Genomic DNA, 21,460 nt, shown 5'->3' with positions numbered 1-21,460 from the left:
TTGGACCACACATCTTCCATTTTAATAGTTTTTGAAAGGCTTCCACCTGTATCAACCACCTTTGTTGGTGTCCCAAATGTGTAGCGCCGCTCCATGGGCCGAGCCGGACTCCCTGGTTGAGGTCGTAACATTTTTATTTAAATAAAAATCCTTTTAATATTCCAAGTTTTCATTAGATGAAAGTCTAGTTAAACCGCAGCTTTAGCAATAATTGATAACAATTTTAGATGCCGATTAGCTTTGGTCTGGCACCGTTTTACAGACACTGCAGAAAACATGGAAGTAAAGACAAGGAAACGAGTCAACAGACGGCATTAGACGGCGGTAACTGTTTATTGACATATTTAGAAAACCAGCTTGTGTGGGTAAACGCCATTAGACAGGGAGAAGGTGGAGCGCAGGTATCCTTTCAGCTGAGGTTCCTTCTTAATGAGGGGCAGAAGCTGAGCGTCTACCGCCTTCTGGTCCTCCTTCCTCTGCTCTGTCAGCTGGTACTTCTGCAGATCAGTGGTGATAACAGACCAGAGTTAACAAACAAGCCACCAAGGAGACTAGAGCGCCACGGAAGTACTAATGGAGCAATAACCAATCACCTCTTTCTCTGTATCAAAGATCTCTCCCTCCTGGTGACGGGGCCTCCTCAGCTTCTTCTTCTTGAAGTAAGTATCGTTGAGGGTTTTGGGGATCTTCATGCCAGAGATGTCGATTTTGGTGGCGGTAGCGATGACAAATTTCTGGTGAGCCCTTCTGAGGGGGACTCTGTTCACGGCTAGAGGACCTGACGAGGGACAAAAAAAAAAAAAGTTAAGATAACGACAAGGTTTTCCAGCTGGATGATGATTTATGCAATTTGCAACCTCACCGGTGACAAGCAGGAGACCGCTAGAAAGCTGCTTCAGGAACACCACGCGCTGAAAAATAAAAACAACCGCTTAGTATTATTCTTCTCCACTGAAGTCGAAACACGACTCCACATTTCTCCCCACAGACCCAGGACGTCCAATCTGTTCTTATAGAGCAGTGTAGGCAGAAAACTATCATGTCATCTGGTTAGCTGCAGATCTACACGACAAGTACCCAGAGAAAATATTCTCAGCCAGTTGGATACATCAAAACATTTTTTTTTAGGTCAGCTGCCTTTCCCAAAGTGTGTGTGGGTCCGCTCGCTTCTATAACTTAGCCATACAGCAGGTGAGTGGGAGAGAAAGCTTTTCTGTTGCACTGAGGGTGTCAGGTTAGAGCTGGAGCTGTTGTGTGTGTGCACTACACCCCCAAAATAAGAGTAAAAACATTTTATGCACCCAAGATATTCTTCTGTGTTTTTTCAGCAACAATTATCACTATTCTCACAAATTTTTCTGATTTGCACAATAAAAACAGCATAAATTGCTTCTGTGATAAAACAGGAACCATTAAATAGCCCTAAAGTGGCTAATGCTCCCCAATATGCATCATTATGTAAGTTTTTTTCAATAACCTCAGGAATTTTGTTTTCCCTCCCCTCCAGTAAAAACTGACTTTTCTCCATTGTTCTTTAAATGACAAAAGCCTGTGATCATTAATAAAAAAAAGTGATTTAGGACTTTCTGAAAGTTACCCTTGAAATGCTGAAAGATCAAAAATTTAAATAAGAGTCAAACAAGTGAAACTAAGATGTTTCAATACGCAATAAATTTTGTTTGTTGGGGTCTCTACGGACTCGTAATTTAAAAACAAGCCAGACCACCGGCCCATTTCTCACATTCTGTGCTTGCCCTTTTAAACTTTGTCTCTTTACGGTGACCAATTCTAGACCCTCACGTCATTGTTTCTTGTATCTCCGCTCATCAGTCACTTCTTTACAAACATCCACATCCTAATCGGCGTTTACCTTTCCACGGTGGCGACCGGTGAGCAGAATGAGGACCGTTCCAGGTGTGATGGAGGAGCGCAGCTTCCTCTTGTGCTGGCAGAAGGGCTTCTTGCCATGGCTCTTCAGCTTACGGGGAACATCCTCTGTGGGATAGTAGCGGGGCTAAAGGGAGAAAAAAGGTATTAACGTGTTAGTATGAGAAACAAGCAAATATTTTCAGACTAATGAACGTGACGTTTGAATAGTGAAGCTTTATGCAAGTTATGACTAAAGGTCTTTAATAGTTTGGCAAACATGTTTATCTTTTGGGTTACGTCCCCCACTTTACACTAGGAGTGTAATTCACCAGCTTTATCACGATATGATGTTACATTGATTTGTTTGGATGATGATACAGTGTTTGCCAATATCAAAGTTTGTTACAATAAGTTTTCTGATCGATGTCATATTGTCTGCTCCTCGCCAACGCCATTATTTACAGGCAACTAAAAAAATAACTGATTTGATCATTTAATTTCTGAGCATATGAATCAGGCATTTAGATCAAAAACAGCATTCGTCCAATTTTAAAATAGATTACCTGTTCATGCTTTGTGAATGTCAAAATAAAGGTGCATCTTTAAAAATGACGAGATGAATTGATGTCATTCTGCATCAATGTAATTGGATCATCATTTAATCAACGTGGATCGATGTATTTTGCACCCCTAATTTATATTCCCAGTTTGTCCCAAGTGCCCATTTGTACCCATAAACAGTTTTGTCCATCAATATCTTATCAGATGAGAAAATTATTGTTAATCCACAGTGTCCTACAGTTAAGTGAATAGTCAGTTAAGTGTTTAGTTTAGGACAATAATCACTGAATTATGACTTCTTTAAAATAAATCTCAGCCCTTCTCTCTCCCTCCACATGTTAAACCTTTCTGCAGCTCATAATGAAAAACTAATCTCAGACCAAAGGCCTGATTTTACAAGTTTTCTAAACTAGTGATGTTACGTTATGTACCGAGGCTTCGAGGCGTGTGTCGAGTAATGGAGGGGGCGTTTCCGTGAAGCGCGTATCGAGGCTTGCTTCATTTAGGGGAGGAGCCGAAAACGATGACGTCCGAAGCCTCGCTGGCCGGCTGTACCACGTGACTGCTTCGGGAAGTGGCTCAGATGTTGGCGCGGCTTCGACAGCTTTTAGAAAGCCCACAGGCTTCATTCAAAATGTGGGTTGTTGTAGGCGAGTTGCGGTCAGTTGAGAGAGTGGATAGAGTTTTGATAGTTTGGATAGCAGAGTTTGGATAGTGGTTATTTAGTTTGAGACAGTTAGTTTGGTGTTTGGAGAGTTTAGAAGAGAGATAGATAGATAGGAGATCAGTGCTCTCAACAATCACGCATTGACCATCACTGACTTCACACGGTCACACGCAAACATGGCATTTTTCACGCATAAAAATCCCAACGCCCATCTGGGCAGCGGACGATAAAAACTCCGCCTTCTGCTGAGATGTTTCAGCTTCTTTCACAGCTTGTGGCCATCATTCCTGCTGCAGTTCATGTTAACAGAGCAGCAGGAAGAGCGATCAGAGTTATGAATAATTTTAGTCTTAACAGTGGTGAAAGTAAGCCGGTAAAGTCCTGTACTACGTACGCAGGAGGGGAGGGGGCGGGGGAAGAGAGCTGCTGCCAGATATTGCCTTCATTCAGAACCAGTTATGGCTGCACTCTGGATAATAAAACAGTTCTGCTCACCAGATGCAGTTTAAAACGCTACGTCTGGTTATAAGTTGTTTTTATTAATTCTGCATTTTTTAACTACATGCACCGTATTTCTGTGCCTCAGCGCTTCGATGCGCTTCTGCCGTGCGCTTTTTTCAGGTGCGCAAAATAACGTTACTTGTAATTTGGGTGCGCGCTTTCATTTTAAAGAACTTGTAACATCAGGAGGCTGATCTCAGACCGGTCAGCTCCTATGATCACTGTATAGGAGCCCTTTACAGTTTTTATTTATGCATTTCCACCCTGTTTATCCCTCGCACGCAGCGCACCATCGATTAAATCCTCCCACCTCACCGCCCAGAGCGCACTGAGGAGAGCAATAGAGATTTGTCTGGTCGACTGATATGAGAAACCTGTTGCTGTGAAAGGTGATATAGGTTATAAACTGTTACTGTCTAGAATTGCATTGAGCTGAAAAGAGAGGAGACATCAGCAGCTGGATCGTGCGTAAAGACGCAGCGGGAACCTCTGTGTGCTTCAGTGTTGCTGCTGAAATGGAAACTGTGGGACCGTATAGTAGCCTACTGGGCTAATCATTGGTCACAGTACCCCAATCTGTACATACTTGCACTTATTTATTTATGCACCCCGGCATCATCTGTGCCATGTGAGCGGGTCTTTTCAAAGGTTGGAGAAGTAGTATCAAAAAAGAGAAATCATTTGAAACCAAAAACTGTGGAGAAATTGTTGTTTCTTAATAAAAATGCATGAAATCATCCAAGTTACACAAGCATTAGCCTATTCACTACCCCCTGCCTAGTTCCACAAGCACTTTCATTGTCCTCTGCCTGATTAAGCCCATGCCATTTTTCTAGAGTCACAGAAAAACATTATTACACAACATGCCATATCATGTCACTACTATTTTGGGAATAATTACACACAGAGAATTCAAACAATATTTTATTGTAAATTTATGTAGACAAATGATTTCGTCCTACACCTTCTGTGAAGTCATTCCCAAGAGCCATAATAGACAAAAATGATATGCATCACACGTGTTAAGATACAGCTGGCTGTGATTATACAACTTGCCAGTAGGTGGTGCTGTGTGCACATGAACCGTCAAGAAATGAACCTTTTCTCGAACCAGTTGGCTGAGTGGTTCAATGCCTCATGAGGCTTCATCTCGCCATCACTATTCTAAACCTACTGCTTCAAAATGGCTCAGACACTGTCCTTCCCAAGGTCCGTTAAAATTAGATGGCAGAGAAACTTGAGTGCTCAAAGTTTTCTCCGGCCGCATTAAATGGAGCGACACCGTGTGGTCCCTCCCCCACCTGTTGCTGTAAATGATAAATGAAAGCAGACCCCAAAGACATTTCCCTCGAAGGAGAGGCCAGTTTTGTAGTTTGAAAATATAACAAATCAAATAAACGCACAGAAAGTACAGATGGAAAGACGAGGAGCACTCTTGTGATGGACTCTTCTTGAAAGGTGGCATTAGCAGCCAATATCTGCTTTCTACCAAACCAGTGCTGTTCTAGTGCACAGTAAAGCAGGAGAGCAAAATATTCTGCTTATAAGGGCTAAAAAATAAATTACTGTCCTGTTTTTTTAATGAATGCTATGGAATTATATTGGAAGTGTTTGTATGAATGCTGTATTTTTAAGAGGATGCCATAATCTCAGACTGGTCTGCATGTAACGACATACATCTGCTTTGAGACCTTTCCACCTTAGAACACCTGAACAAAGATTACTTACCATCTTGCGCAGCTTCACAACACGGGTGCCTCCATTCTTGTCCCCTCCGACAGTCTTGACAACCGTGGCCTTGGGTTTTTCCTTGATCTTTTTCTCCATCTACAACAACAACAACAACAAATCGGCTTTCAGATGACCACGTCTCACCGCTATCATCCGCATCACTTTTCTGTGGGGGCTCCAGCCTCACCTTGGTCTCGGTCATCTTGGTCTTCCTCTTGTACATTGCCCGGCGGGCGTACATGGCAGACCGGGAGTAGCGGCCGATGCCCCGGGCCAGGGCCGGGTTCCGGCTCCCGTGCTTCTTCTTGGCAGACTTTTTCTTGTCTCCCTCTGCCATCTGACACAAACATAAAGACAGGTGAGGTGTTGATTCAAATCAACTCCAAATGCTGTTTAACATGCACACATCTATAGAGCGGCCAAAGCTGTCTATCTAGTCCCATAACAACAGCCAACAGAACAATTACAGCACTGTCACTTAAGACTGCCATAAACCCTAATCTAAGGCTTTCTTAGAGCCCTTACGGTTTAATTATAACAAAACCCTGAACAGCATCAACTTTTTAAACTCAGATTTAACTGCTTCTAAACCAGCAATACAATAAATAGCTTAAGTAAAACACGTATAGCCTTTTTTGTCAACGGAGGTAGCAGCAATGCAAAACAGCAGCATGACATGGAGCTGTTAGCTAGCAGAACTGTAGCAGCGCCGCCTTGTTAGCCGCTTATTTATATGTGCCTATAATGTTGCGAATGGCAGCAAATATACACAAAAAAAGCTTTTAGCTAAACAGTTGTGAAACATGACGGGTAACGGAGGGGAGACACGTTTACGCCAACAGCTCGGCTAGCCTAAGATACTACATGCAGGCTAGCCGGCGGCCTAGCAGCGTCGATGCACTAAAACGGTCCAAATTACAGAGACATGGCGGACAAACCACGGAAATAACGTGGTCGGTCAGCTCGTCTAAGTATACAGTTTCAACGCGTGGCGTCGAAAAGTCGACATTTTTATTCTGTGAAGCAGATGAAAACAGATTTTTATTCCCAGAGTCACACGAAGGCAAGGCTGTCTTACCTTAGCTATGAAAAAAAGACCGACATCCGGGGAAGTTACGTTTATAAGGACGCTGCCTTGTTACGTTGACGTCGTTGCGTCGTGCTTCATTGACGTGATGGTCTTTGTAGTCCAAGGAGGGAATCGCTCACGTTTGCGTTCTGATTAAGATATAATACATTGCTTTAACTGTTGCATTTGTGCTTCTTATTGCCAATGTTATATTTAAATATATTTAATCTGTATGAAGTATAAAAAAAACCTATTGGCTAACTTCCTGTTTGCATTTAAAATATAAACCCAATTTCACGTGATGGTCTTTGTAGTCCAAGGAGGGAATCACACACGTTTGAGTTCTGATTTAGATATAATACATTGCTTTAACTGTTGCATTTGTGCCTCTTATTTCCAATGTTATATTTAAATATATTTAATCTGTATGAAACATAAAAAATACTATTGGCTAACTTCCTGTTTGCATTTAAAATAAAATATACAAAACACTTAAAACCGTGAAGAATTATTCATTGCATTTTTTTTTAGAAGACAAGCCCAACTCGAATCATTTAATTCGGCATTGAACAATTAAATATTACTTTATTATTGCTAAAATAGAATTAAGTGTTAACTGCCATTAGCCATTATAATTCTTCATTATAATTCCATAATTTATTATTACTACTTTTACAGAACCCCCACAGACCAACCCCATAAGAGAGATCTCCCACGGATGCCCTTTTGGTCCACTCTTTTTCTTGTTGGGGAATCGTAAACACTGACCTTACTGAGACAAATGAACTGCAGTGATTCAGATGTTGTTTCTGATTCTTTTCTGACCTCTTGCAAAAGTTGTTGCTGTAATTTTGGATTCATTTTGGAATGGCCCCTTCTGAAAAGGTTTACAACTGATCATGTTTTCTAAATTTATGTATGATGGTTGACCAAACCAAAGGGCCATGTAACCCATTCCAGACTGATGTCAATGGCTTATTTTATTTTCTGTTCCGGGATTTCTTTAGATCAGGGTATGATGTGCTGTTTTTCTAATTATCTTTAAGTTTATGTCATATTTTTAAACAGGTTCTGTTTAACTTATTTCTTGATTTTTTAGATCTGGTACCAATCAAATTTGGACGTGGCTCGTAAAACTGAAACAAAAACGTGACAAATCAATAAGAATTTATGGTTTAACAAGTAGGGAAATTATATTTTCATACAGAGCCAGATCGGTTTGGACAGCTTTTTTTCCCTTCAATGAAATCTTCTTGCAAAAAACAGCATACGTAATTACTCTGGATTTTCTTTGTCTGATATTAAAATTAGCTTTATGATCTTAATTATTTACCTTTGAGAAAATGTCCAAAAAAATTATGCTGGTGTCACATAATGATCATATGAAGAAGAAACCAGATAACCAACCTAAAGCAGGGTTTCAATATACAAATATGGATTTTTTTGAGTGGAACAGTGTCAGACTTAAATCTAGAGGGCTGAAATGATGCAAAAATGTCAGAAAAACAAGCATCTTAGAATTTAAAAATGTATCTGTTCAAGACTGAGACTGGACAGGATGTCGGAGAGGCACCGTTTGCGTGGAGGATACATTCATCTCAATAATTTGGTTCAAAGGAAAACCACTGGACAGTAATCAGTGATGAAAGAATGAGACATTTTGCCAACTTTCTCTAACATTTTAAATTAAAATTTAAAGCAAACAAGAGATAAAAGAAAACAAGAGATTGTAAAATGTACAAAATGGTAGTTATTTTTAGGACAATTTTATTTTGGATTCTTTGACAGAGAAGTATAAAAATTTGTTGGTAGAGTCACTAAACCTGGAAATCAAAGTGATGGGGAGCATTTTAAACTTCACTATAATACCAAGCTACACATGTTAACTTGCCTAAGGATCAGCGCGTTGTCTTTTAGGCACATAACGGCTCCTAAACTTCTGTGCAATGAGCACAGAGGTGCCGGCTACAGCTTTACTTTTACACATCTCTTAAGGCATCGGACTCAAACACATGTTGCAAAGTTCGACTGGCAGAGAATGAGACAAACGTTTGATTAGTTATGCTTATTGTTTCCAAATCGAGCTGCTATTCTTCATTATTGAACATCTGAAGACATTCCTCTGACTGAGTACCGACTACGTTTTATCTCATGCGGGTGGACGGTCTGCGTGGTTGGCATTTATTTCACAGGAATCCTCTGTTAGCACTTTTCCAGGACGATGGCGATGCCCTGGCCTCCACCGATACAAGCCGAGCCCACGGCGTACTTTCCTCCTCTCCGCCTGTTTGAGACAAAGCTTTTTTATCAAAAAGAAACTCGGGATGCAGGAGTTTAAAGAAAAAAAACAAACTCTACAGTTAAGGATTCGTCTACCTTAGCTCATGCACCAGGTGAGCAGTGATGCGCGCCCCAGAGGCACCGAGGGGATGCCCGATGGCAATAGCTCCGCCGTTGACGTTAGATTTTTCTGGGTCCAGTCCAAGAGCCTTGGCTACGGCCAGATACTGAGGAGCAAAAGCTTCATTCACCTGTGGAGAAACAGATACCGGTATGTTACCCAAAGCTAATGTGTTAAAAAGTCCGATCATGAAAGGCAGTATTATTCATTAAAACACATCTGAAAGCCACATGAACTACTCCTCTTTGCATACATAGTACCAGCCACATTTATTCACAGCTTTGGTAAAGATAAGTGCAATTTGGGTTTGGGATTATTGCAGAAGTGCATTTTCACACAAAGCGAATTGCAATATTTCAAGCTTTAATTTGAGTACTTTTTCTATTCTGTAGAGAAAAATAATTAGAAGTAATATTTGCCTTTAACAAAATTCATCCTGGTAATACTTTGTATGTCAATTTCTTTTAGCTAGTATGGCAGTATTTCCTCTCCAATAAAAATGAGCAAGTTTGGAGCATACAGAGAGGGATCTTTCGTTTTTGCACAAACTCTCTGGATCCTCTCTCACTTTCACTGCCTCTCAGCTCAGTCCACAGGTTTTCTCGAGGATTTGGCTTTGAACATTGAGTTGGCCGTGGAAGCAGGTTGATTTTGTATCTGGGGAAACATTTTTGTGTTAGTTTGGCCCAATGTGTCTAACCATCCTGACACTGGACCCTGATGAAACACCCAATGATGATCCGTTTTCAGTGTTCTGGTGGATGCTGCCCGATCTTTATCTGAGATGTCTTGGTATTTCAAAGAAGCGATGATGCCATTTGTCTAACAACGTTCCCTGGGGCTTCAGAAGAGAAAGAAGAAACCAGCCCGCAGCCTCACAGCTCCTCCACTGTAGTTATCAGGGTGCATGAGCTGCTTTTCCACATATTAGTATTTGCTGTGAAAAAGTTCACCCTTTGTCCCACCTGGCCAAAGAACATGGTTCCAGTTAATGTCCGAGCAGTATTCACTCACTTCCACGAAGGTAGGACAGAGAATCTAAAAGGTTTTTGGTGAGACTCTGTGACCCAAAAATGTCACTCCTTGCTGTTATTCTCCAGCAGTCAAAGGCTTTTGTTTTGTACGACTCTCGCCATCCTGCTGGTGGCATGGCTTGTGCAGCTACGCAGCTAAAAGAAATGGGCCTCTGTGTCAAGTCATATTTATAATAATAATAATTTTCATTGCGACATACATTCCAATGACATTTGTCCTCGGCGTTTAAACCATCCGCTTGGGGAGCAGCGGTCTGCCACTGGGCGGCGCCTGCGGAGCATTCTGGGACAAAGGGACCCAGACTGGCAGTCTGTGGGAGTTAAACCCAAAACCTCCCCCTAAGGAAATAAATTACTAATTAGAAGTTCCTAGAAAACTCTGATAAAGGTTGGATGTTTCTCAATTAGTCCTTATTAGACAATTCTATTGCAATCAAGGCAGATTTTATTCTAAGAGCTTTTGCACATCTTCACCAGGCGTAAAGCATTTGTCTAAAACCACAAAACACTCACGAATAAAGCAAAAAATGAGGACCAACAATAGGGTAACTTTCAGATGCGGCATTAGTATTTTAATATCCTAAACACACAGAGTATAAAATGAAACGAGAAAGTCAAAAATCTCATCTTTGTTCTGGAGTGACAAACCTCAACAAGATCCATGTCGCTGAGAGACAGACCGGCCTTTTTCAGAGCTTCAGTTACAGCTGGGACCGGACCTAAAGTGATTTTTAATTAGTATTATAAATAATATTAAAAGGTTTTGAGGTTTGTTTAATCAATCATTTCATGTATGCAAACCGCAGCTCTATAGTCACTCACCGATCCCCATTATGCTCGGGTCACAGCCCGACACGTGATAGGCGACAACTCTGGCCAGTGGGGTGAGCTTGTGTTCCTTCAGGGCTTCCTCACTTGTGATCACCAGCGCAGCAGCACCATCAGAGACACCCTGGAGACCAGGGAGAGCCTCGCGTTACAGGACAGTTAACAAAACTTAGGTAAAAACAAAAAAACATACGACAACATAAAACCTACTAGCGTTTCTCCCTTCTACAAGGTCACAAAGCAGTGTTAAGCTTGGATTTAGTTTTTTTAGCTCACCGACGCGTTGGCAGCGGTGACGGTTCCTCCCTTCTTGAAGACAGTCGGCAGCTTGGCCATCTGTTCCAGCGTGGTCTGAGGTCGAGGGTGTTCATCGTGAGACATTAAAGCTTTGCCTTTCTTTGCTTTCACCTCAATCGGCGCAATTTCAGCGGTGAAGTGACCAGCTTCATGAGCTGTGATAAGAGAATATACAGGTTAAGTACCCAAGATATTCCTGGTGTAATATAATAATACTCCTCAAAATCAAAATGAAACACTGCAAAAAGGGAACTAAAAGTAAGTAAAAATTTCTTGAAATTAGTGTATTTTTCCTTGATTTGAGGAACTAAATAGGATTATTTGCCAATGGAATGAGTATATTCTAAAATAAGATAATTAGATATCCTGCACTTAAAATAAGATGATGGAGATGAAGTGTTCTTATTTTAAGTGCAAAAATCTTATTCCATTGGCAAATAGTCTTATTTACCTGCTTTAATCAAGGAAAAATTCACTGATTTCAAGAAAATTTCCCTTACTTTTAGTCCCCTTTTTGCAGTGAATAGCCCATTTAAAAACTCATAAGATCTGCCTGCTCACCCGCCTTCCACTTCTGTTGTGTCTGGTATGCGTAGTTGTCACAGTCCTCTCGTGTTAGCTGGTATTTGTCTGCCAGGTTTTCTGCAGTGATGCCCATCGGGATCTTAACGTGGAGGTCAGTCAGGCCCGCCCACAAGGTGTCCTCCAGCTGCCGGGCACACGATGACAGATTTTTACATTTGCATCAGGGAGTCTGGAATAATAACTGGCTCGGTTCTGGACACCATGCCGCTACACATGCTTTTGCTGGAGTGGAAATGTTTATTTGCACATGCCGGCAAAGCTGTGTAAAACGCCTTTCAGAGCAGGGTATTAAGGCTGAATTGAAAATTGCTGAAAATAATCCAACTTTTAAATTGGGTTAATTAATTCAGTGGGGGGAAAAAAACAAAATCACAGAAGAGACAATTATTTGAACCTCCAACAATCCCTATAACATAAATGGAACCGAGGCTTTTAAAAAATGTATTCTGTACGTTTTCAGTCAATCGGAGCTTTTAGGTTCTTTTAATGCTTGCTCAGTATGAGGGATTGCTGCAAAGCCATGGACAATGCAGATGATTACCTTCAGCAGGAGTGAATGCTGCTTGTGAAGATTTGATGCAATCTACTGGGTGTCCTTAGATAGGAAACTTTTTTGACCAATCTGTATAATCTGATTGAATTTGACTTTGTAAAGTGCCTTGAGGTGACATGTTTCATGAATTGGCGCTATATAAATAAAATTGAAAAGAATTGAATTAACTAGTAGTGTGTGACTTTGTGTTATCCTGAGGCAATATAAAGACATGAAACGGAGGCTGATTTCTTTTAGCCACCAAACACTGAGCAGGATTAGACAATCCACCTTTATCCAGCCCCACGCACAGTGAGCTGGATGACCACAGAGGTAAAAATGATCCTATGCTTATTGTTAAGAGAGTTGCAGCAAATAGTGTCATGTTGGGGTCAGAATGTCTTCCTAACAACCATTAGACAGCGTCTACATGCCAACTCGCTGTTAGGGTTAGAGCCATGACAGGAATAGGCCTTTTCTTTTCTATCCATCTATCCCATGTCCTAAACTCTGCAGCAAACTTGATTGTAACCATGTGCTTTAATTAGAGAGGCACCGATCCGATACCCGGATCGGATTTCAGCTCCTGTATTGATCAATTTGCTGGATCGGATATCGGATGAACGATGCTGATCCAGCATTCTGATCCAGTCCTTTCTTTCTTTATCATGTATCGGCCGATACGTGCAGCCCAGGGATCATATGGGATCGTAGAAAAACTGGATCGGTGCGTCTCTAGCTTCAGTCAGATGAGACTGAGGCCTAACTTTTTCCTAACGAACACTCCAGATGGGTCCGGTGTGAAACAAATAATGAACTTCTGGCAAAGAACCAAATACCCACAGTGGAAGAACTGTGGTGCTGTGGCTTGTTTGCCTTCCTGGAAACATTGTAACCAGAACATCACAAATACAATAGGGTGGATATTGGATCTTCCAGTGGGATTACGATCCACGATATAAGGCCAAATTAACACAGTTGTTCATCAGGCACAAGTTAAAGTTTTTCTCAGGATTAATGTTTTTCACAGGACGATTTAAGTCCAGAAAACTAGATCTCATGAAAGCTTGTGGATGATCTGAGGAGAACAGAGCACACGAAGGCACTCAGGAAAATCTAGAGATTGTGTAAAGAGGAATTGTCAAAGATAAATCTCTGATCCGGCCTTGTAAAATATAAAAGACTGGTTGTGCAGAGTATTAGGAGTGATTTTTTTTTCCTCTGATGTTTTCTCAATTTTTCAGAGTGAGGTTAAACTACTGAAATACAAGGTAAATTTATTATTTAATACAGGCGTACAAACAAACATGTCTGCATGTAGGGAGGTCTGTAATGTTCACATGAAAATAAACTGACCTTAAGATCAAACCCAAACTTTGTTCCAAAGCGGATGTTACGGACAGCGTAAGGGGCCTGGCTCATGCTCTCTGAACCTCCACACAGAACCACGTCCGACTCTCTGAGACAAATCTCCTGCAAACACACAAAACCATCACAAGATTATAACACGGAGCTACAAGCAGGAGTGTGACACCGTTTGGGAAATGTTGGACTTCCATTAAGATTTAAAAGTGTTTTTAGAGATTAAGTCTCAGCATTTCAAAAATTCCTACCCTCTTTAAAGAAATGCATTAATTCTTTCAAAATGCATATTTCAAAATTACATTTTTACAAAAAATGTAGGACATTATATTTCATAAGGTAGAAAACAAGCTGTGCTATTTTACATTAGAAAGAATATAAACAAGTCGACAAAACACTGATGATTATTCTTTATTTGCTTTCCTGCACGGATCTTTTGTTGAGATTTATTGCACTGCTTACCTGAGCACCGTTGATGATGGACTGGAAACCAGATCCACACAGTCTGTTCACGGTGAGAGCAGGAACCGGGATGGGAACGCCACACCTCAGACCAACATGACGAGCAATATACGGAGCATCAGCAGAACTCTGTGGAAACCCGCATGGATAAAGTTAGGGAAACCGAAAAGAGAACAGAAAACCTTGACGGATACCAGCCGACGTGCCTGCATGACATTTCCCATGATGACGCTGTTTACGATCTCTGGAGCCACGGCGCCGGCGGCGAGGGCAGCTTTGGCTGCATGCTCAGCCAGGTCTGTGGCGCTGTGGTCCTTCAGTACGCCACCGTATGTACCAAATGGAGTGCGCTTGGCCGCTACAATGAAAACGCCTGCAGTAGGACAGAAGAACATTTTTAGTAACAGTGTCCCATAACGAAAAACAGCTTCTTGTTATATTTTGCTTTCGTATAGTCTGAGTTTTGATGCAAAAACTCGAGCTGTACTGAATTTCTTTATTAATCCTCAATGTCAACATCAGTTTGGTGGATAGTATTTCATTTATCTGTTCAAACATTTGGTTTTGTTTAATAAGACAAATTAACTCCTTGATGTTTTGGGTTCTATTTGAATGTTTTTTTGTTTTTTTTTTTTAGATATTTTCAATGTAAATATCTTCCACCTTTTCTATTTATTTTTATTAATTGCTAAAACTTTCGTAGAATAAACCAATTCCCTGGGATAACATAAAAACTTCCCTGTCCACTATGCATTTTCCTCATTCAATTTTACATCATATAATTATCTAATCATGACTTTAAATTATGTTATTTCTTTAAACCTTTATTTTACCAGGAAGATCCCATTGAGGGTAATTTGTTTTTCTGCAAGGGAGTCCTGGCTAAGATGAGGAGTGGGAAGATGATTAACTTTCACAGTTAGACCCAAAACCCACAAGAATTATGGGAACATGAAACACATTCAAAAGACAAAACTGAGAAAAACGTGTACATATTTAGATTTAGGCTCAAATCTCCTCAGTATCAATTTAAACACTCTCAGATATATTAATCTCTAATTATTTTTTTTTAAATAATGGTTAAAGTTCCTTTCTGAATAGCTGCAGGGTTCTCTTCATTGTAAAGAATTGTGAAGTATTTTTCCCTTTCTACTTCATGAACCATTGTGTGACCTGGCTGGCACACAATGGCTTGACCTGGACTGGGCAATCACACTAGCTTTGATAATAATTACAGTGACAACTTGTGACTGTGAAGTTTGTTTGCTGTTGTGTAATGTAGAAAATTCTGCCAAAAAAATCTAAAGCATCCCAAATGACCACATTAATTAATCCAAAAAAACAATAACAACAACTAAATAAATAAAATGAAACACACACTATCATAAACCTCACCTATGTATGATTTGTTGTATCATAACAATAAGGAATCACTGTTAATCTCAAATAATTTGAATAATTGGCAAAAAACAAAAAAAACAAAAGCTTGACTGAGATTATGAATAATTTATTTAGAATTAAAGAAACCCAGCACATAAAGTCACAACACAGGAGAATAAACTTTTATTATTGATTTCAACACTATCCTGTAACCTTTAACCTACATTGAGATGATGTGGAATTCATGCACCTTTAAAAATAGATAGAAAAAGTTCCTGTTTGCAAACATGCATTTACTCCTTGTTACTAGACAAAAAGCAAAAATCTGACAAACTGGTTATTGCAATTACAAACACTAAATGGACGGAGTAAAAAAAAAGGAATACAATAATCCAAAATGATCATAAGTAAATGTCTTTTTTTTAAATTATAATTAAGATTAAGATAGGCTTTATTGATCTCACATTGGAGGAATTCACATAGTACATAGCTGATTGTTTTATAAATCCCATGTTTATTAATCTGCCTCTGTTTTGAGAAGGTAATAAACATTGAATTTGAGCTCAACTTTGGTGACTGTGTCCTTTAATTTTAACCATTGGTAATTTTCAAATATTTTAGATGTATTCATCTAAAATTCTGTTGTTGTATATCATTATGTATAGACAAAAATGTATAGACAAAAAAAAAATCTACGCTTTAATCAAAGGAAGATACAATAGGTAAAGGCACAAGTAATCATAGTTTCATAGCACAACCATACAGATTTTAAGTTATTCGAAACAATGTGTTGACTAAGGCTGTAAAGAGCTTCTTTAAGAATAACACCAGTAAATACTGTCATAAGAAAGGACAGAGATCGGCCCGGTAATGATGGTATGCAGTCACCTTTAACCTACATTAAAGTGATGCTGAGTTAATCTAAGCTTTTCTGCTCCACTTGCGACTAAAAGTTCCCATAAAAAGCTCCACTTTGCAAAGCTGCATTCTCATGATGTCGTTGATTATAGGTGCACAAAATGCCAAGGAGATAACAGCAAGAGGCGCAAACGAGCCTATGGGTGTGCTATTTAAGTCTGAGAGCTGAACAGAAAGGTTAGTTTACCTCGGATAAGCGCCATGGTGCAGGTTGACGTTCAACAAAGATCGTCTGGAGAGTTGTGACTTTAAACCCGGATTTCTGTCTCTGACTGTCTCCTGATCTGTCCACACTGGATATATATAAAGCAGCTTCCACTACGACCTTTACCCCAAATAATGCCTTCACTTTATGTTTTACTCCCACTTAGATTCGACAGGAAATTTACTTCAAAATTTTACCCAACACATGCATGGGTTACCAAAGTAATTATATAATTCAATTTTCTTAATTAAACCGAAAATATACGTTCTGATACATAAATTATATCTTGCTGCGCTTTAAAACAAAAATGCTCGAAAATGCGGAAGTTAAATGATAGACGCGCTTTGCATGATGCGTCATCTCTCTGCGCCGCGTCCCTGCTGTGTTCTTCTGTAAGGGGACACAAGTGAGGCGACTTGTGAAGGTTCTGTTTATAGTTCTGTTTGATGTCTGCGGAGTAAACCGAACCGGTATCCGGTGGAGTCATGTCTGTGGTCGTTTCACGCTGCATCTGCGGGGTTTTGTCCCGGCAAGCCCCGACGTCACGGTAAACGTTTGTAAAATAGTGTCCGGAATAATAATCGGTTAATCAGGGCTAGAGGATCAGCGCTGAATTGTTTCTAAAAGTATAGTATCTATTTTATTTTTATTTTATAAATTATGCTCTAATCTGTGCTGCGGTTGTGTTGCAGATTGCTTTTGGGAGGTAATAAACCTGCTGGGCAGAGTCCCTGGTTGTCACCTGTGGTCACCCTGAAGACATCTGCACCACTCAGGTATGATGGTCGCCCCAAGTCGACCAATACAAATAAAACTGATAAGATATTTTTTTTATTTTTCAGTGGGAATATAGACTGATATCAAGTAGATATTCTGACTGAAACCACCGAATGAAGCTAAAGGCACATTTAACTTGGGGAGGGACAGCTAAACATAAATGCAGACAGAGCTAAATCATGAATATGGTAATGTATTTTCTTATTTTCTTTTAAAAAAGGCATTATTTGCACACCAAGTTACGTATTCACACTTTTAGTTCTGTTAAGTTCTATGATTAGAGCTTGTAGCTACGATCTCCCCATCAAAATACGATCTTACTATAATAATAATAATAATAGATGTAGACTTACCATTGTTATTAAGATTGGCATTACCAAATACTATAACTACTGTATTTCTGGACCAGATCTTGTTGCATTGGCTGAGGAAAAGTGCAAAAACAAAACAGTAGCACAATTCTGTAAATGCAATTTGAAAAAAAAATCACAACAAAAACTGACCCTAAAAACTCAGTAAGGAAAAAAATATGTTTAAAAAACATCTATCAACTGTAAACATAACATATATTTCACACTGTGATTTAAATGGAAATTGTCTATATTGCACATAAAAAGAAGAGCCAGGGGTATTACATCCCTCAGGCAAACCGTTATTCAATCTGGGAGGAGTGGTGGAGAAGTTGGAGGGTGGGGGCTTATTGTAAATATACTAATAGCATGGAGCTTTCAGGCCACTGGAAAGTATTTCCAATACTCAGTTGGTTCTCCATTGAGGTTCAGATCAGGCTACTTTGCTGGTCAATCAAGCACAGTAACACTAATGGTATTTAACCCTGCTTTTGATATCTTTGGCAGTGTGGGGAGGTACCAAGTCCTGCTTTGAAATCAATTCAGCCTCTACATTAAGGTAGATTTTTACTTTTAGATGGCTTTGGATTTGAGAAAACACAGTGGACCAAGACCAGCAGACCACATTGCTTTTTAAATATTCAATGGACAAACAATGGACTCCAAGCAACTTGAACATTGTGGCTGTCTACTCTTTCCCCAGACTCTGGGACCGTGATTTGGGACCCTAAATTTACTAAATTTCCAATTTCATTGGAAAAGGTCTTTGGACCACTGGGCAGCCAGATAAAAAATTCTGATGTCTCTGGGGTGGGGGTGGGGGGGGGGGACCTAACTGAAGGAATACAACAGTAGTAGTTCAGGTCCAGGCATTGTCAGTGTCTGGTGGCTCTTGAAGCTCTAACTCCAGCTGCAGTCAACAGCTTATGAATCTCCCCCAAACTCTTGAATGGTAAATGATGGGCTTTGGTGCTCCTCTCACCACTGCAGCTGTCACAGTTCCTTTTCTAACACACTAGTTTCCATAAAAATAATTGGATGCACACCTCTGAACACGCAGCTTCTTTGAAAGTGACCTTTTGTGGCTTACTCAAGGTCGATGACCGTCTGCTGGACAGTTGTTGAGCCAGCAGTCCTTCCTGATTGTGTAGGCGAGATGACATTTCTGTATTGAAAATAATTATTAGAGTGATGCAATATTCCGGTTTCATTAGATGTTAGCCATGTTGATTAAACTGCAATAAATGCTATATATCAAGGCAAGGCACATTTATTTGTATAGCACATTTCAGTGCAAAGACAATGCAAAGTGCTTTACATGATTAAAATATAGGAAAATAAAACAGAGTAAAAGCAAGTTGGAATAAAATGTAGAAACAAAATAAAACATGGGAGAATAGAAACTAAAATATTCAAAACAGTTGGACTACAAAGGCGAACTAATTATGTTTAAAACAGTTTAACTAGAACAGTCGAAGGCAATCCTAAACAAATGTGTTTTTAATCTTGATTTTAAAAGAACTCAGGCTTTCCCTCTCCATGTAAATCTAAATGAGTTTTGCTACTTAATTTTAACATTTTAATGCACCGAGTTTCATCTCTAGTTGTAGGCATGTTGTCAAAGTTGTAAAATAATTGGATGTCAAAACAAAGCACTGAAGGTGCTGTCAAATTAAATGTCCCCTACAAAACGAATTATTGCCTCAAAATATGCTTTATAAACAGCATGGTTTAAAACTACATGGAATCTGTGAAATCTAATTGTAAAAAAAACTCTGAAATGATAAAGATCCAGTTTTATTTGTTTGGTATAGCTCCTTATCCAAATTTCAAGATGTGAAATAGATGGTATATTAAACAGAAATCAATAGTAGAGGAACATGCTGGTATCACTGTGTGAAACAGGAAGACAAAGGTTGATCAAATCTAACATCTAAAATTTAAATTATGGAATAAGTTCTTCTTAATACGGTAAGAAACCAATAATCCAGAAATGTTGATGTTTTTTATTTGAAAATATAAGGTATGCTCACGCAGAGGTGTGTGTTGTTGTGTTGCATAAGAGCGGAGCCAAAGAAGAAGAAGAAGGTGGACCCGCGGCGGGAGCAGATGATGAGGGACCGCCTGAAGAAGAAGCTGAAGAAGCTGGAGAAGGTTCCTCCTGAACTCATCCCCATTGAGGACTTCATCACTCCGACTAAATGTTTGGATGAAACAAGGTGCAGCTCAGTTCAAAACTCCACACGAACAAAACGCAGAGGCTGTCTTTAAGGACTAATTGTCTCATTTCTTTATTTCCTCACAAAGAGAGCGCGTTCCTCCAAGGCTACCGTTTGAAGAAAGTGAGAGACGGGCGCTTCTGCTGAAAGAGTGGAGTCGATACAAACAGGTTATTATTCGTCTAACCCTTTCTGCCCTACAGGCTTTATATACTGGGTATTTGCTCGTTTCAGCAAGTTACCTTTATAAGACCTACATTAATCACTAAGGGGCAACATAATAGACTTAATAACTTATATTTCACTTGTGTGATAAGATAAAGACCACTTTTTTTTTTTTAAGAGTTGATTTTCAGCTCCTGTAAATGACTCCAGTGCCTCTAACTTATCTAGGTTTAACCACGTATCCATAACCTTCACAGTAGTCACTGATGATAGGTTTAGCCACCTTGTTTTTAAACAAAGCCTTATGTAAAAACTTTATCATCAAGGAGCTTGAATCTCATAATTTCATAAAAATGTTTTCATTTTATTTGCTTTAGAAATGTATGAGAAGCTAAATGATTAGAGAGAATTTCCTTTTGGGGGCGGCTGTTTGCTGCCATGCATCATGGGATTTGTGGTTTTGTCAGCATACCACCACCCAGCTGGTACAGCCAGAACTACAGATGACAGGACAAAGGAATGCTGCCTGGAGATCTCTTAAAAACGGAAGAAGCAAGTCATGAGCAAGGGTATAACAGGATAACTAAATGCAGATGAAGACAGTATGGAGAAGCTGGATGTATTTAGGAATTTGTAAGCTCTAAAATTGAGATAATTAAAGTGTTTACATAAACCACGTATACCAAATGTTTTTCTCTTGTCTCAAACAGTGAGAGATGTGCATAGATGGCATATTTGTCTTTGCAGGAGCAGCACATGGCTGAAGTGGAGGCCATCGAACTGGCTCTGGAGGCACAGAGGGAGGCGCTGGAGGAGCTCAAACTGGAGTCTGAGGAGCTGTACCAGGCGGCGCTGATGCCAGATCCTCTTCTGTTTCCTTTCACCCACGAAGGACCTGCCTACACGCCTCCAATCCCGAATTATGAAGCTCCAGAGGGGAAGTACAACGACGTTACTAAAGTATACACACAGTGAAAGCGAGAGGGTGCCGCCTCTTTTACCGTTTGAACAGAATATTATGGGCCGGGATGCCGCCTTTTCTCAGTCTGTAATGGATGGAAACTTTGCAAGCCGTTTCCTTGCTGACTTGACAACTATTGGACTCTCATATTCATCACATTTAGTTTCACAACATTCATAATAATTAATCAAGAGGTTTCTGTTTTTTTATTCATACCTTCAATGTTGAAAATAAAAGCGTCTTTGTTTAATCAAGTGATTGTGTTTCCTTTTTGAAGTTTAGAGAAAGAACACTGTTGAATGTATGGTGACACAGCACAGCTACCACCCGCCTGATATGAATAATTAGGGTGGGGTACCTCTGATCCATCTTTGGTTTTGGTTTAACCCTGTGAGGTTTGTGGGCTTTTATTTTGAAGCAGGCTCTCTCCTGTAGGTGCAGGGAAGCAATTTAGGTGTAGCGTTGTATAATTGGTAGCTATGCTGCTACTAATGTCACACCACCTACTTTTACTATTAGCTAAACTAACATTATAGAAGCATTGCACACTTATGTAAGTGGAATAACCTTAGAAAAATAACCCTTA

At 39.8% G+C, this 21,460-nt stretch overlaps 3 protein-coding genes and 1 long non-coding RNA gene across 4 annotated transcripts; 1 reads left to right on the top strand and 3 right to left on the bottom strand.

Annotated features, from left to right (window-relative positions):
- Positions 1–314: 314 nt before the first annotated feature.
- rpl6 (ribosomal protein L6) lies at positions 315–6,528 on the bottom strand. Its single transcript, XM_012858635.3, has 7 exons — positions 6,408–6,528; positions 5,517–5,666; positions 5,327–5,425; positions 1,871–2,014; positions 863–911; positions 594–778; positions 315–497 (listed from the first exon to the last, which is right to left on the bottom strand). Exons 2-7 carry the CDS (start codon positions 5,664–5,666, stop codon positions 345–347), a joined length of 780 nt encoding a protein of 259 aa, XP_012714089.1. The 5' UTR covers positions 6,408–6,528; the 3' UTR covers positions 315–344.
- Positions 6,529–8,145: 1,617 nt separating this feature from the next.
- acaa2 (acetyl-CoA acyltransferase 2) lies at positions 8,146–16,400 on the bottom strand. Its single transcript, XM_036143962.1, has 10 exons — positions 16,385–16,400; positions 14,106–14,272; positions 13,900–14,028; positions 13,432–13,548; positions 11,520–11,667; positions 10,938–11,113; positions 10,656–10,785; positions 10,482–10,552; positions 8,775–8,929; positions 8,146–8,682 (listed from the first exon to the last, which is right to left on the bottom strand). Exons 1-10 carry the CDS (start codon positions 16,398–16,400, stop codon positions 8,601–8,603), a joined length of 1,191 nt encoding a protein of 396 aa, XP_035999855.1. The 3' UTR covers positions 8,146–8,600.
- Positions 16,401–16,763: 363 nt separating this feature from the next.
- mrpl40 (mitochondrial ribosomal protein L40) lies at positions 16,764–21,128 on the top strand. Its single transcript, XM_036143964.1, has 5 exons — positions 16,764–16,949; positions 17,095–17,178; positions 19,593–19,748; positions 19,837–19,918; positions 20,661–21,128. The coding sequence occupies exons 1-5, from the start codon at positions 16,888–16,890 to the stop codon at positions 20,886–20,888; spliced, it is 612 nt and encodes a 203-aa protein (XP_035999857.1). The 5' UTR covers positions 16,764–16,887; the 3' UTR covers positions 20,889–21,128.
- On the bottom strand, positions 17,907–19,657 carry LOC118564801. The gene is made up of 3 exons (XR_004932043.1): positions 19,563–19,657; positions 18,366–18,694; positions 17,907–17,967 (listed from the first exon to the last, which is right to left on the bottom strand). It is a non-coding gene; the product is annotated as an uncharacterized LOC118564801 (long non-coding RNA).
- Positions 21,129–21,460: the final 332 nt, after the last annotated feature.

This window comes from Fundulus heteroclitus, chromosome 12 (assembly GCF_011125445.2).
Source record: "Fundulus heteroclitus isolate FHET01 chromosome 12, MU-UCD_Fhet_4.1, whole genome shotgun sequence".
NCBI classification, from domain to species: Eukaryota; Metazoa; Chordata; class Actinopteri; order Cyprinodontiformes; family Fundulidae; genus Fundulus; species Fundulus heteroclitus.
The sequence above is the reverse complement of the archived record's forward strand: the minus strand, read 5'-3'. Positions and strand labels throughout refer to the sequence as shown.